General features: G+C 39.0%; 1 protein-coding gene across 4 annotated transcripts in view; it reads right to left on the reverse strand.

Annotated features, from left to right (window-relative positions):
* Positions 1-14318, reverse strand: part of ETV1 (ETS variant transcription factor 1) — a 66960-nt gene that overhangs the window by 22460 nt on the left and 30182 nt on the right. For all 4 annotated transcript variants that reach the window (XM_054161133.1, XM_054161131.1, XM_054161132.1 and 1 more), the window contains 3 exons: positions 9690-9819; positions 8230-8418; positions 4398-4645 (listed from right to left, as the gene is read on the reverse strand). In XM_054161133.1, the coding sequence (XP_054017108.1) occupies positions 4398-4645; positions 8230-8418; positions 9690-9819 (567 nt within the window). The remainder of the gene's footprint in view (positions 1-4397; positions 4646-8229; positions 8419-9689; positions 9820-14318) is intronic.

The raw sequence follows: 14318 nt of genomic DNA on the forward strand, positions 1-14318 counted from the left end.
TATTGATTTTCTCTTCAAAAAACACTACATCAGGTATTTGAAAGGGTTCCTCACTTTTATTCTGTTCCCAGTCATTAGGCAAATACACATCTATAACATGAATGGTCGAATGCTAACAGCATCCTATACCTAGAAAAGCAGACTCAGGAGGTTAAGAAGTGTCGTAATTACAACTTCCTACACAACCTTGACACAACCCCTTTGTTGCAAATCAGTTACAACACAGCCTTTTGCCTCGGCACTCTTGTCTGGAGTGCACAGGTCAAAACTGTTTGGGGGAGGGAGAGCCATACTGTAAACAGCTTTGCAGGTGGAGCCCCTGCTTCATTTGCTACAGAGGCTGGAAGCTGTGTACTTAATGAGGTAGAACCCTTCAAGTAAGGAAGGGATGACCTCAAGATTAATACAGCTGACTGGTCAATTTTAGGCTCAAACAGACCCCATTCCAGCCCCAACAAAGTTTTCTAAAGCTGTCATGTTGCTTCTGCACTGATTTTTCACATTCTATATTTTTTTATTCTTGCAGTGCTTATATAGGGGCCCTAATCTGATGTTCAAGTATTTCCTTGCCTAGAAATAGCAAGTCCCTAGGAGCTCAGCGGTGAACATAATGGTTCTTTAAAAATTACCTCGTTATAAACAGGTACCCAGAATAAACAGGTATATCTATTTGATGTGTCTCTGCCTCTGCTCATCTCTCTGCACAGAGAAGCAGTTCCCCATCCACCCTCACAGACCAACACAAAGTATTTATTACTTGTGAGGCCTCAGAAATGAAAGGGAGGAGCAACTCAGAAAGCAAGGCATAGAAATTACTGTCTATTTGAATAAGTCATTCTTTTAAGTGATGTGACTAGTATCTTGTAAGAAAACTTTTGAGGTGACAAGAATTCAGAACTTCTAAGGTTCATTCAAGCCTATTCATTGTGAGGTTATCTTGAATTTTAGCTGGGAGGGCAGTCCTGCTCTTGCCCCTAACTTGCTCAAGAAAGACTGAATCTATCTGGATTTCAACAGATAAATTCCTGTCAATCAGTGGTAAGTATATGCAAGCAACAATTCCTCTTCTACTTATCTCTAACACCACAGTGATACAAATTTTAACGTTCCCAAAGACATGGTCACAAAAGAACTTTCCAAACAAAATAACTATTTCAAACTATTGGGTAAGAATAAATATGACATTTAAACTTAGTAATTTAAGAACTAGATTCTTAATGGATACACACATAGCTTAGAGTCATACTTTAGTATATTTGCAAATACACTACAGTAAGTGGAGAAGAACAAGTCTGCAAAGATCCTGCTTATAAATAAAGCCTAGAATAAATGAGGCATCTCAAGTTTGCTCTTTTTGTTTATGTGTCTGAATAAATGAACTGAATTCTAGAAGTGCTAACTGTACAGCAATGCCCACTAATAGCCCTTGTAAACAAAGGTCTTCAGAAGCCTTCTGGAGTATATGGCACAAAATCAGAAAGTTCCTCACGTTCTTGGCTGCATTTTTGTGCTTAGAGTTGCTAGATATAACAAGTACTAAATACATCTGACTGGTAGCCGTGGAAAAAAACCCAAACGATTAAATCCATGGCACAAAATACAGCCTGATTGACAGAACATGTATGATGCACTGTAACTTCTAGAAGTGAAGATGGGTAAGAAAGAGCTTCTACTCTGTTGACATTTTTCTTTATCCATTATCTCAAACATTCTGTAGTAGAAATTGCATACCTGCAATTACAATTACAACTAATTGATCTGCCATTTCCCATGTCATAATTAATGTCATGTTTTAATAGAGTTATAATCATTCCATAATAATGCTTTTCATTCACCAGCTTCCCACAAAGTATAAAAGTATAGTGCACAAAAGCAATGAAGTTTTATGAGGCTCTTTCAAAAACATCCCAAAAGGAACATCTCAGTGTATTACAATGAACTTCTTAAATATGTTTCTATATTCTTATCTGAGCTGCAATAAAATACCATGCAAAAATACTTCACTCCAGCATTCCTCCTTCCCTGTACATCCATAGGTGAAAAATGAAATCAATGATTCAGTGACAAATACATTATGCTTCCTAAGGGGTTATTTAATGTACTCTTAGCAAGGATGGAAAATGATGGTTTCTAGAGAACAGATGGTAACAAGACAAAATATCAACAGACCACAGTTGTTGACTGCAATTTATGGAGTGTACAGATGTGTCAACTTAAATGCAGTGATTCTGAGGCCAATAAAAGTACTTCCTGATACCAAGAGATTAATTTTTCATGACCACTGGTTACACAGCTTTTACATTTTTTAAAACTAATTATTCATCTACAAAAGAAACAACCATTTTGCTTGAACGTCATTACTATAAAGTGGGATGTTGTTCTTACGGGTACTAGAAACAAGAATAAAAAAGGCATGAGAGGATTGGATACAAGTTTGAGGAATAAAATTTCCTGCCTTTTTTCCATAAAGAATATTCCACAGAAAGATGAATTCTAGCAGTCAACCCAGATGTAAAGTGATAGAATACAATAAGGAGCTCAGTATGAAGCACGCTTACAAAAGGGCCTTTTTTCAGCCTCTAATTTAGCAGGATGAATAACGGTGCTTGTGTAGGTTGCAAGGGACTGGTAGCGCCTGAAGCTGCAGTCCCCCTTTTACTATCCGTTGCCACATTCACTACGCAGATCATCTCTCTCATGTTGCTCTGTGAGACTAAATATACATGACTGCCAAAGCCATGTACCTCAGAACCAATGACCAGGTGAAATTCTAGATCTCAACGTTGTAATTTGAACTCACTTTCACCTTCTCTTACCCTTCAACTTGGAAAAATATTTCACCCCTGATCCACTCCCTCTATAGGCCTAACTCAAATTTACCTATGCATTGGGTTCTTTGCTTGTCAAGAAGAAGAGAGGAGAAAGCAGCTCTCTTTTCAAATTCTCCTAACATAAACTCTAAAACAAGCCCTGAACATTGACAACATCCAAAATACCCCACTCAACGCATAATGTTAAGTTAGCTACAGAAAAGGCAATAAAAATCAGTTCTCCACGGAGTCAAACTACAACCTAGTTTGTCACGGGCTAAACTTTCAAAGGAGGCCTCAACTCAACTGTCAAGTAGCCTTCAGGAAACAAACTGCAAAAGCCTCTAGCAAGAGACTGAACCAACCAGAGAGCACTGCAGGTATTGCAGCATCCAGAGGAGAGTCAGGCTGAAATCAGGCAGGATCCCAGCAGCTGACCCACTGCCCAAGTTGGCAGGTATGTGTACAAAAGCAATGTACCTTCCTCCAGAAACACCACAAGGATTCACTGAAATTTCCTTTCAGCAGTGTGGGGTACACACAGTCAGACAGAGGCACAGCTGAAAAGGAGCTGCAGAAATCACTTCCATTGAAACTGAAAAACGTGTTTTGATCACATTTTCTTGGCTCTATGTTGATCAACTGTTTACCCCACCTAGCCCACTCCATGCTGTTTTAATCTCAGCTTCTCTCCATACCACCCTTACAGCTTCCTTCTCCTTGTCACTTGATGCTCATTACTGAACTCCTTTTTTATTTCCCCAATTCCCTCTCTCTTTTACCAAGTATAATACAAATATTATGTTTAAATTGTGGCAAACATTTACAATGCTATTCCTTTGATTTGGTTTTATCCTTTCTATCCTTCCTATCTTTTCTGTTTTGACCAGAAGCTATTGAGAGTGGCTCTGCCTCCACCTTTTCTGTTCTGTACTGTCTGTAGAGCAATAAGGCTCCATTCCAGCCACCCTATAAGCACAACCATAATAAACATTATTAATAGCAACAGCGTATTCCCCACATCAGCAGCCTGGCATTACAGATTATGCACCTCCACAAAACATAGCAGCATGCACAAACTGAGAAGCTGACACCAATTTGGCCGATTCTTCTCCCTCATTGGTTTTATAGCCGTATAAACTCCACTTCAGCGGAGTTACTCCTGATTTAAAGTAGTACAAGTAAGAGGAGAAAGAGTCCTCTATTTCTGGCAGGCAAATGAAAGAGCTCATAAAATGGAGCACACAAATTCAGAGGTCAGAGATGAGATAGTACAGAATAAGCCACTTCTTAAGCAAAGCACAGTTTTGCACCCATTGTTTTTTTTCTTTTCCAGTTTATTTAACTTGTGCACTTTCTGGACAGACTTCTGGAAAATGAAATCCTTTACAGAGCAAGCACCAGTGGCACAAGTCACATGGTACGATGTAAGCTTACTACTTTGCAAGCTCTCTCAGACATAAATTACTTTGTGAGACTTAAAAGCCAAAACCCCAAGTTTCAGTTCATAGGATAGAGCCACCAGTAGCACTGGTTTGGTCTCATTTATCACTTTACTACACAGAACTAAAGGAGAATCTCACCTACCTGAATCATATGCAAAATCCCTAGGTTCCTGTTTAATCATCAGAGGAGGGGGGAAATTTTGACTGGCTGCACCGCCAACCATAGCGTTGTGTTCATAAACTGGATCATGGTACTCCTGCTTAAAACCTTGAGGCGGGAAAGGGATGTTTGGCTCAGACATCTGGCGCTGATAAATTGGACGTCCTTCCCTTGGCATTGCAGGCAAAGGTGGGAAAGAATTGCAAGGTTCAGAGAGCTGGCGGCGAAATCTAGGATACAAGTTAGAGAGGTCATTGTAAAGGACTTTAGCTATATTCTACTCCCCAAACATCTTCACAGGTCATGACTAGTGGCTATATCACTTTCTCAGCAGCAAACATTTTGCTTAGGTAGAGTTTAGGAGGCTTAGGTAGAGTTTTCTGTTCTTTCCTGAGTATTAGCAACATATTGTTTGTACTCCAATTTACTCTTACCATTCTTACTGTTACAGGGAAACCATTCTGACCACAGCAAACATTTAGAACAAAGAGTATTGTCTGCCTTCATATTTGGAATCATTCCACAGTTCTGTCCTCAGAGAGGACAGAGCTCAGGGGAGATGTACCTGAAAGGTTGGCACTGCATTCCAGCTCTAACAGGAAGAGAATGTAGGCACTCCAGTAAAATGAGAGGGTGCAAATTTTTGCTAAGAGAAACAATGCCTGAGAATTCCCTTCTTGCCTTCACATGTTCCTTTGGTCATTTCTACATGAAAGAAGTCAGCCATATAAGTCATGCTGTCATTCACTACTCCCAAATGCTATGCAATAGGCATACAATCTGATAATTCAGTTTTAAGTTCACCTCATTTACACGCAACACTACTCAAGAACCTGTGCTTATTGCTATCCTGCTATAAAACATATCTAAGTGAACAAATTACTTGGACATCTGCAGGTTCGGAGGCATAGAGAAGAATACAATCATGCTGTTTCCCCACCGTGCCCTGATGAACTGCTCAAAGTCTTCCTATTATCTCCTGCAGATTACCACAGTAGTGGTAATTCTCCATGTACTAATATTGTATCTGCACTAATCCAAAGCAGATGCAATGTTGTTGCAACAAACTGCTTACTAACTGTAACCACTCACCATGAACAAGACACAGGTTAAAAATAAAAAAGAAACAAACTTGTGCCTTTGTCTATGGGTTTCTCACTGGCACACACACACACTAATAATTAATAAATCAAGACCTAATCATTATTCAGCTTCCTGTACTTTGTATCTGAACTCACTTTGGTTCACACAAGAAAAAGCTGACATTCTCTCAGAGCAAACTGGATGAATGAAGAATGCAGGGGTTTGATTGCACAGGCAATACAAACCTTGACTATCAACTCATATGTTGCACACATTTCTAAAACAATTTGTGATAATATTGCTGTGAACTTGGTCTGACAAATATTTACTGCCATAGCTTAATTACCAAATACTGTGGGAGCTACAGAGATAGAAACTATTACAATGTAGTAGTGGAGACAAAATTAATTTTTTTAATGCTACTGTAAATATCCTGGTTTGCAGTAGAAAGAGTACTGCACTGTAACACTGGCTTTTGCAAATCCACCTACACCTGCAGAAAATAAACTTAGAAACTCAAATGTATTATGAAACAGGCTGACTGGCACTGCATTCATTTCCCTCTTTTCCTTTTTTCATTAGCCAAAAAAAGAAGCAGAAATTATCATTAAGAACTGTCAAGGAGTGAATCAGAAAATTGCAACTTGAAGTTAAAATAAGAAACAGGCTCACTCACAAAGCCTCAAAGGAAGTTAATAATACTTGTTGTACTGGAAGCTTTGTATGGAATCAAGCCATTTGTTTATACAAGTGGATTTGATTCCTGTTGGTACTTGTTAGGACCACTTATCGTTCATATATTCATGCCCTGTATGAAGATGTATGGGCTGTATGTTCTAGATACTAACGCTGCCTTATGCCACCAATGCATGTTCCAAAGAAATATGCCATGAGTTATAAATTTAGATATGAACTCACATAGGTAGGTCATTTTTTCAAGTGACATTTTCTGAACACACTCATTGTAGTAGCACATCCCCTTCTAAATTGGGAAGATTTTAATTCACAAGAACACAAAGTACACATTTGCTTCAAACGACTGAACGTGCCAAGATTCAAAATAACAATGAAAATAGGGGAAAATACCTTCCACTAGAACTGTACCTTTCTTTGAAAAAGGAGAAAAATGAGACTTTTCTGGCTGAGTCAGCTATTTTGGACTTCACTGAACACATGATGGTCTATTATGGAAGAGAAGCATTAGTGCAAAATGCTATAGAATATGAATATCAAAGAGGGGGAGTTGGGAAAGAATAAAGTAAAGAGCCTACAAAGCTCGAGCAGAGCGAGTGTTAAGGGTATCGAAATACTGAGGTTTATGCAAATATCGGTAAACACTCACATTAGGGCTGACAAACAGCTGAGTACTCTATTTCATGTTGCTTTAAAACAAAAGAGTTTTTTCATCTGCAAAATCTTATTACTGCTTTCTGCACAGAAGTCACTTAGCTGTTGGAGATGTCAGTCTCCTGACAACTTGACTTTAGTGTGTACACAGAAACACATTTATTCACCATCCTGTAATCACAACCGCTGCCTGGCTTCACTGGGGGCCCGCGTGGTTAGACCACAGTCCACGGAGGAGGAAAAAGACAGTGACTATGGCAGCTGAACGGGCTGATTCAGTGTTTCTTCACCACCAGAAGGGCTTGTAGAGAACCTTGGGTGATATTTAAAACTATCTCAGTAGAGCACAAACCAGCAATATAAACTATAGCAACCCCTTCAGAAGCGATCTGCACAAATCCTTGGAGGTGACAGGCCTTATTAGAGCAGAAGCATGCAAATCACACTCCCAACAACTGTGATTTTCTTTTCAGGTGCTTCTTAATTAATGTTGAAGAGCCAAGTACAGTTTCTGAAAATATTACGTATCTTTTTACATACAGCTGAAACTTTAAATGTTCAGAGCATTCACACAATACTGCAGACAAAAACAAGTTCATGCAATAAATGTTGGGATAAATAGAATTCCACAAACAAGTGCTCTGTCTCAAAACTCAGGGAAATCCACTGAGCAGATCTGCTGCATAACTGAGCTAAGAAAGACAGTCAGTTGTCTGGGGATTTCTAACATATCAAAACAAAGCCGGGTGACTTAAGGACAGTTCAAACTTTAATTCTAGTCTCTAGCTCTTGTGGCTTTTACTCAGACTAATGTTATTTAAGCACAGTTTATGTTGGCATCTGTTTGAAATGCTACATTTCAAAATGGGTTGGAAAAATGATTCGCTCTTCCAAAGAGTATTCTGAAGCAGTAGCACCACAACATGACCACTTATCACTTGCATAGGTGAAGTGCTTCAAGAGGCCAGTTTTTTACAGCTAGGTTCATGCCTGTTAGTGACTTCACTACCTCGTAGGGCTTACTAGCCTCAAGTGAATCACAGATGGAACCCTGAAAGACCACCTGGTCCAGCCTTTCCATAAGAAAAGGAATCTAGCTAAGATTGTCAAGCGCACTTTGCAATCACCCTCATAGGACAAAGAATCAGGTCATTAAAAGTCTTGTCATTGTCAATATGAAGTCGTACTGAAGTGCAGCAAGCAGAGTGCCAGCCTTTCAAAAAACACACATATTTCTGACAACAGGAACCTTTCTGGTTTTCACCCTGCTAGCCCAACCCAGAAGGAAATAGCTTTGGAGAGGAAGCTACTGCTACTCTGACAAGACTTGCAGCCACAATCAAAATATTTTCTGCATGGGTCCCTTGAGTGTTTTGTGTTTTACCTGTGGTCCATAGGGAAGCTGTTGTCTTGAATGGATTGGGATGGAGGAAGATGAGTAGGGAAAACCCGGTCAGGTTTAGGAGTCTGAGCTGAGTTTGGGGAGGCATGGTGCAGTGGTGACACAGGAGTGCTGGATGGCGTTGGTGGGTTGGAGGGCCTCATTCCCACTTGTGGCTTCTGATCATAGGCACTATCAGTAAGGCAAGAGCAAAGAAGGGCAGGTTATTTTCTCTGAGAAAAATAATTGTAGCACATATCACAAAGGAAGGCAGTAAAAACAATACAGCTAGAGGAAAGGGATTTGACCCAGAAAAGCTATAGTATGTTGGCTTAGCAACCCACACTAGGATGTCATCAGCCTGTCCCAACAGGTTGGGGTTTTTTTTACCCTCCTTTCTTCAAAAATAAAGTGTTGCTCCTACAAATTCACAGATGATGCTTTCAAAGGTGTCCCAAATCAGGAAAGGACTTGAACACACTTTGATCATCCCTCTTTCCAAACAGGAAAAATGCAGACATTAGGTAGATGGCAAGCATGAACTTCCGTATTGTCCTACATTGGGTCCCCTAGAATCCATCCAATGCACCAATATATGCATTTGATTTTTGAAATTAAAATCCCTGGGGCTTGCAGGGTGCCAGTCTTTTTTTGTTTGTTTGGTTGGTTTTTTTTAACCTTTCATATCCAAAAAGTTAAATATAAATAGTTTAAGTGCTAGCAGTTTTGGTAGCACATTAATGAGAATAAAAACTCACAAGCTAGATGAAAGATTCTAAAATAGACTGAAATGTCAATAAGAAACCCTTCACTGCTGACATTAAAGAAGGAGTGACACATAAGTGCAAACCAGGTGAAAGTCAATAAAGAATGCAGTAATAGCAAGGCCCTCCACCCTCACAAATAAATAAAGCTTTTATTATCTATCCCTATAAAAGAAGACAACTTGCTTTTGAATAGGTAACAAAGGTGCAGAAATGAAATATTATTTTAAATTGTAACCACCCACAAATACACATGTATAATAGCTGCAAAACTTGGGAGTTACCTAATCATTGCTCAGACCTGCCAATCTCTTGCCTGTTACTCAGAGCATTCTCTCTTTCCTAATGTGTGTAATGCATTTTGAAAGTACTTCCAACACAACTCATGGAAAACAAGACACTCCTTCCTTCTATTTCACGCTTGCACTCTGGCTTTTTAAACTCTGGCTATCTCCCATGGAGAAGGAATTGAGAATATGCATTTTGATGAAAAACACTGCTTTAAAATGGTTATGTAAGTGTTTGATACAACTGTAAACAACTCCATCAGTGTTCATCAGCTAAATGCATTATCTCATCAGTCTGTTATCTGCTGAAGAGGTAACTTTTGTAAGATCTCTATTATGGTTTTATTACTCTTTAGTCAGTCCTCATTTAAATCAGCAGTTCTCACTGCAAACATGCTCCTAATTGCTTTACCTGACATTGTACAGGCACTTTTCCCCATAACTGAACTTGAATGGTTGCTCTTGACTGCAAGCGGAGCCAAGTTCCGAACATGGGCTATGGGGTTCCTTCTTGATTTTCACAGGGAGACCGTGAAAAGCCACTGTAAAGAGAAACAAAATGTAATTAAACCCCAACTACAATATTAACAATGAGCTTTCTCAAGTAAGCTAGGCACTGCTAATTAAACACATGATTAATTAAACTGCTATAATATTAAAAACAATATAGGAAATAAACATTGGGAATATTTCTCTGGGTGTCAACTGAAAAATAGACACCAGAGATCCTTTGCATTGGCTATTAGCACTTTTATTGTTTAATAGAATGATGGCCAGGATCCCATCTCATTAGCAGCAAAATAACAGCCCACTTATATTTGGCTTAACTACTGTAAATGTTGTCAGAGGCAAAATACTTCCCAGGCACCAAATGTTTATAAGTAGTATTAGTGAGGTAGCTTTTAGCTATAAATGCAATAGTAGTTCACTTCAAAGAGCCACACAAATGCAGAATAAATTCCTCACATATAAGGCTCAAGCATATGATCAGTATTCTTTTTGTCCTACAGAATGCATGAAAATTTGCAGCGAAGCTCATGAACCTGAACAATTACATATCCCTTTAGTTATAATCAACATCTGAAAAAAAAACCCACAAGAAATGGCTTCAGCAATTTTCCTCAGAAATACACAAGATAGCCCCACAGTCAATAGTAAATGGGATGAAACATAACCATATCTTTTAAAGGTAGAAAGGATAAGGGGAGCGTGACATAAATGCAGCATTAATTACAAGTGCAAGTTAGTCTGCATTAAGCAAAAAAGCCAAAGGTAAAGACAAGGTTAACCAGGATATTAGTTTAAGGCAGCCAACTTCTCTCACTTCATAGTGAACCTTAATCAAAATTAAAGCAGAAGAAAATTCAAAGTTCACTTGACCCAGCCAAATCTAAAGGGGCGAGGATGACAAAGGACCAAAAGGCAGCTACTTAACAGCTTGAAAACACATCCTTCAGCTTCTAAATAAAATGAGGTGGTAAATACATTTTTGAACTCTGAGAAACCTAGAGTTCAGAGATCAATTTCATTTTCAGTTTTTGATGCTGACACCAAAACACTGTAGTTTGAACATCCCACTCCATGGAAATCATGTATGTACAGTGGTTCCTGGTAGAGAATCTCAGCACAAAATCAGGCCACTGTGATATACCACCAAGTAGCCTCTTTCCATTGCATTGCACCTGAACTTAGAAAAGACAATCTGTTATGTATGATGTATTTTCTGATACTAATCCACCTGCAAACATACACAGATGTTCAGTGGGATGTTCAGGGGATGGGGAGGTAAACGAGGTGCTCTCTAAGAAATGAGCATCACAGCCAATAAACTCTGAGTAACTGCAAGTTAGATCTGGATTCCAGATTCTCACCATGGGTTCTCCCACAGCTGGGCATCGCTCGGAGAACCCTTTCACAAATAGGTCTATTATCACAATGGGTCTACTTCATACTGACTCTATTAACTGACTCACAAACTTATTACTTGACTACTATTCCTGCCATTGCCTTTCAGCTGAGGCATTTGCAAGACAGCACTGTTATTTTGCCACATATTTTCACAAAATTCACAAGAATTCTCTCTGTAACTGCCATACAGCTATTATATTTGGTGGATAATAGTCAATTATCTGGGAAGATTACAAAGGAAAAGCAGACAGTTCACAAATACACATGCACAGCACAGTATCTGAGGAAACAGAGACAAAAAGTGGTAAATGTCACAGCAAGGAAAGAACTCTTTCTGTATAAAACTGTCTGAACTTGCACTAAAATAGAAGACCGTGGGGACTTTGTGAATAAAGACACTCATATTTAACAATAGAGCAAAATGCAGCCTGGTCAGCTTTCCTCCATAACTGCAAAGCAGGCTGACATCCCCTAGTTCATTTCCGTTTTTTGCTAGTGAACTCCCAACTGCTGACTCGCCTTGCATGCCCTGGTCAGATAACACATGATGCAGGTTCAATGCATGTGATGGACCCCACAACTCCAGAACGGTGGCTCCAATGCCAAGGTAGGCAATCTCTTTGACTTGAATCAGAGAATTAAAACACAAGTGCGACAAGACTTTTTTTAAAGCCAGGATCACGTATTCGCACAAAGGCTACATGCTGGTCTGTTGTTTTGTTTTTTCCTTATTTTAACTTTGCTACTTCCTCAGAGTTAATCTGTTATGAAAAATTACTTCCCTTATTTATTTTTAAATAACGGGAGTACAGAGACTCCCACACCACAGCCCTGCGCGGAGAACTGGCTGCGTATTTCATCACAGCGCTGAGAGCCTGAACGTCTGCTAACAGGCAGTTTTCCAGCTCACTGGCACAGGCACAAGTGAAAGCAGCACATTCATTTTGTGCAATTTGCTTTACCTTCCCACATGGAGTTGGTGCATGTAAAAGGCTGTTAAGTACTAAATTATTCCTTATCAAATCACCATCATCTGGAGTCATGATCAACACTAATTAAATTACTTTCACTGAACACGGCTCCAGCCTGCTGCCTCGGCTGTGAGGTACATTTTATTTTGCTTACTGTACAGTCCTAGCAAGGTACAGGGCACAGTGCTAGAAGGCATATGTGCTGTAGTTTTAATTAAAGTTTACCTCACCTTCCTCCCAGCTTTATAAGCTAGGGTAAAGTGTATCAAATCAAGTAGGTTAACACCTTCATTTCATTTAGGGAAAGCATTACAGTCCAAAGTGATTTTATATTAGATCTTTATCTTAACTACAGTCAGAAAGATAATGTAGCTGTAAAATTTAAAGCCTTCCTCGGGCAGTCCCCTGACACAGTCACCATGCTAAGCTTTATCTCTAACTCCTTAAGTGTACACTCTTAGTGGCAGAAAGGGAAAAAGACAGCCTGAGAAAAATACTTAGTGCACTTCTGGGGGGCTTTCTTGAAGGCTACTTGACCTTCCAAACCCACATCTTAAAAAGTGGCTGAAGATGACAGACTTATTTCAGCAGTAAAATTTCAAACATTCAAGACAGTTCTCGTATCATCAGTGAAACCCTCCACCCATTGCTCTTCAGTTTAATGCGACATTCATTTTACAGTGCACCTACTGAAAGAGATTTTAAACACACAGCCTTTTGCTAAGATGAATTTTATACTGTTTTCCATTTGTTTTCTTTTGAGAAAAGCAAGGTTGCTTATTTATACAATCTAATTTTAGTGTGGCATACCAAGCTACCAACACATCCAAATTAACAAAATGACATTTCAAACAACCAGCTCCTCACCGCTTCTTTCTTCCTGATGGCAAATTCATTTTACTTAACCCCAGAAGAAAGTCTCAACCATATTAAAGTAACAGGCACTCTGCCTTGATAATGATCTTATTAAGAAGTGACCAAGGGCCAAGATTTTATCCTGAGTGATTACTTACAGATAACCACCTGTGAACTTGAAAGGCAAACAGTCTTACAACATATATTTAGATGGATGGCTTCAACACCTCATCTGAACTACTAGGGAAAGTCAGAATTATTGGTATCAGAACAGACTCAATCCACAGACCCTGTCTGGAGGTCCTCCAAAGTCAACATGCAGATAAAAGTGAAGAAGGACTGCTACCATCTGTAGCAAACTGATTAAGGTATAATACGTTACTCTATGCGTATTCTCTGTGCATAAATATATCTATATCTGCAGAGTAAGAAAGTTTCCATGTTACACATAATGTGCTGTTGTATAGACCTGGATTTCATACAAAACAATAATTCCACCATGAAGAAAATTCATACTGAACGTGCAAAAAAATAGAGGGTAAAACCAGCTATCCCTTGTTTGGAAGTGTTCTCCTTTGCTGCCAAAAGCCTAACCTCCAAATGTTTTATTCACTGTAACACTCAATTTAAGGCTCAAATAAACAATTTTATTAAGAACTCTGAAATTAAAGGAGGAGTTGTCTCAGGGGATTTGTGTACGTTCTAGCCTAAGGAACAGGGAACGTGCTACCTCTGAGCAGGCAGATCTGAATCACTTCTTTTGAGAATGCCTCAGAAATGCACTGCATCAAATATAAAGGCAATGGTTTAAAATACTTTATCAATTCAAGATAAAGAAGAAATTGAAAGTATTTTATGGGAAATTGCAAGTAATTGCTCATTTTGAGCAAAAGAGTTGCAATACTCAAACTTCAGATTCCTGCCCAGAACACCAAACAAAATCAGATTTTGTTTTCTGAAGATGGAGAACTAATTGAAATCTATTTTTTGAAGGTATGGAATACTACTAGTATTCAACAATGCTGGCTAACAGCAAACAATCTTGATTCTATTGACCAAAGAGACAAATATGTCTTATTATCAACACCTGCAGGGCAAGACCATTTACTATACAGTATAAAATCAACTGACAGCAGCAACTTTGCCTGTGCTAGTGAGCTCCAACATCTCCCAAGTAACACTACACTTCGGTATGAAGTTCGAGGACTTTGTGTCTCTGCAGGGGAAAGGAAGTAACCAGGAAGCAACTGTAAGTCATGCCCTAAACATTCCTGCTGCATGTTTCTGAATTACTGTTCAAATTTTTT

The sequence above is a fragment of the Dryobates pubescens genome, chromosome 4, assembly GCF_014839835.1.
Source record: "Dryobates pubescens isolate bDryPub1 chromosome 4, bDryPub1.pri, whole genome shotgun sequence".
Classification (NCBI taxonomy): Eukaryota; Metazoa; Chordata; class Aves; order Piciformes; family Picidae; genus Dryobates; species Dryobates pubescens.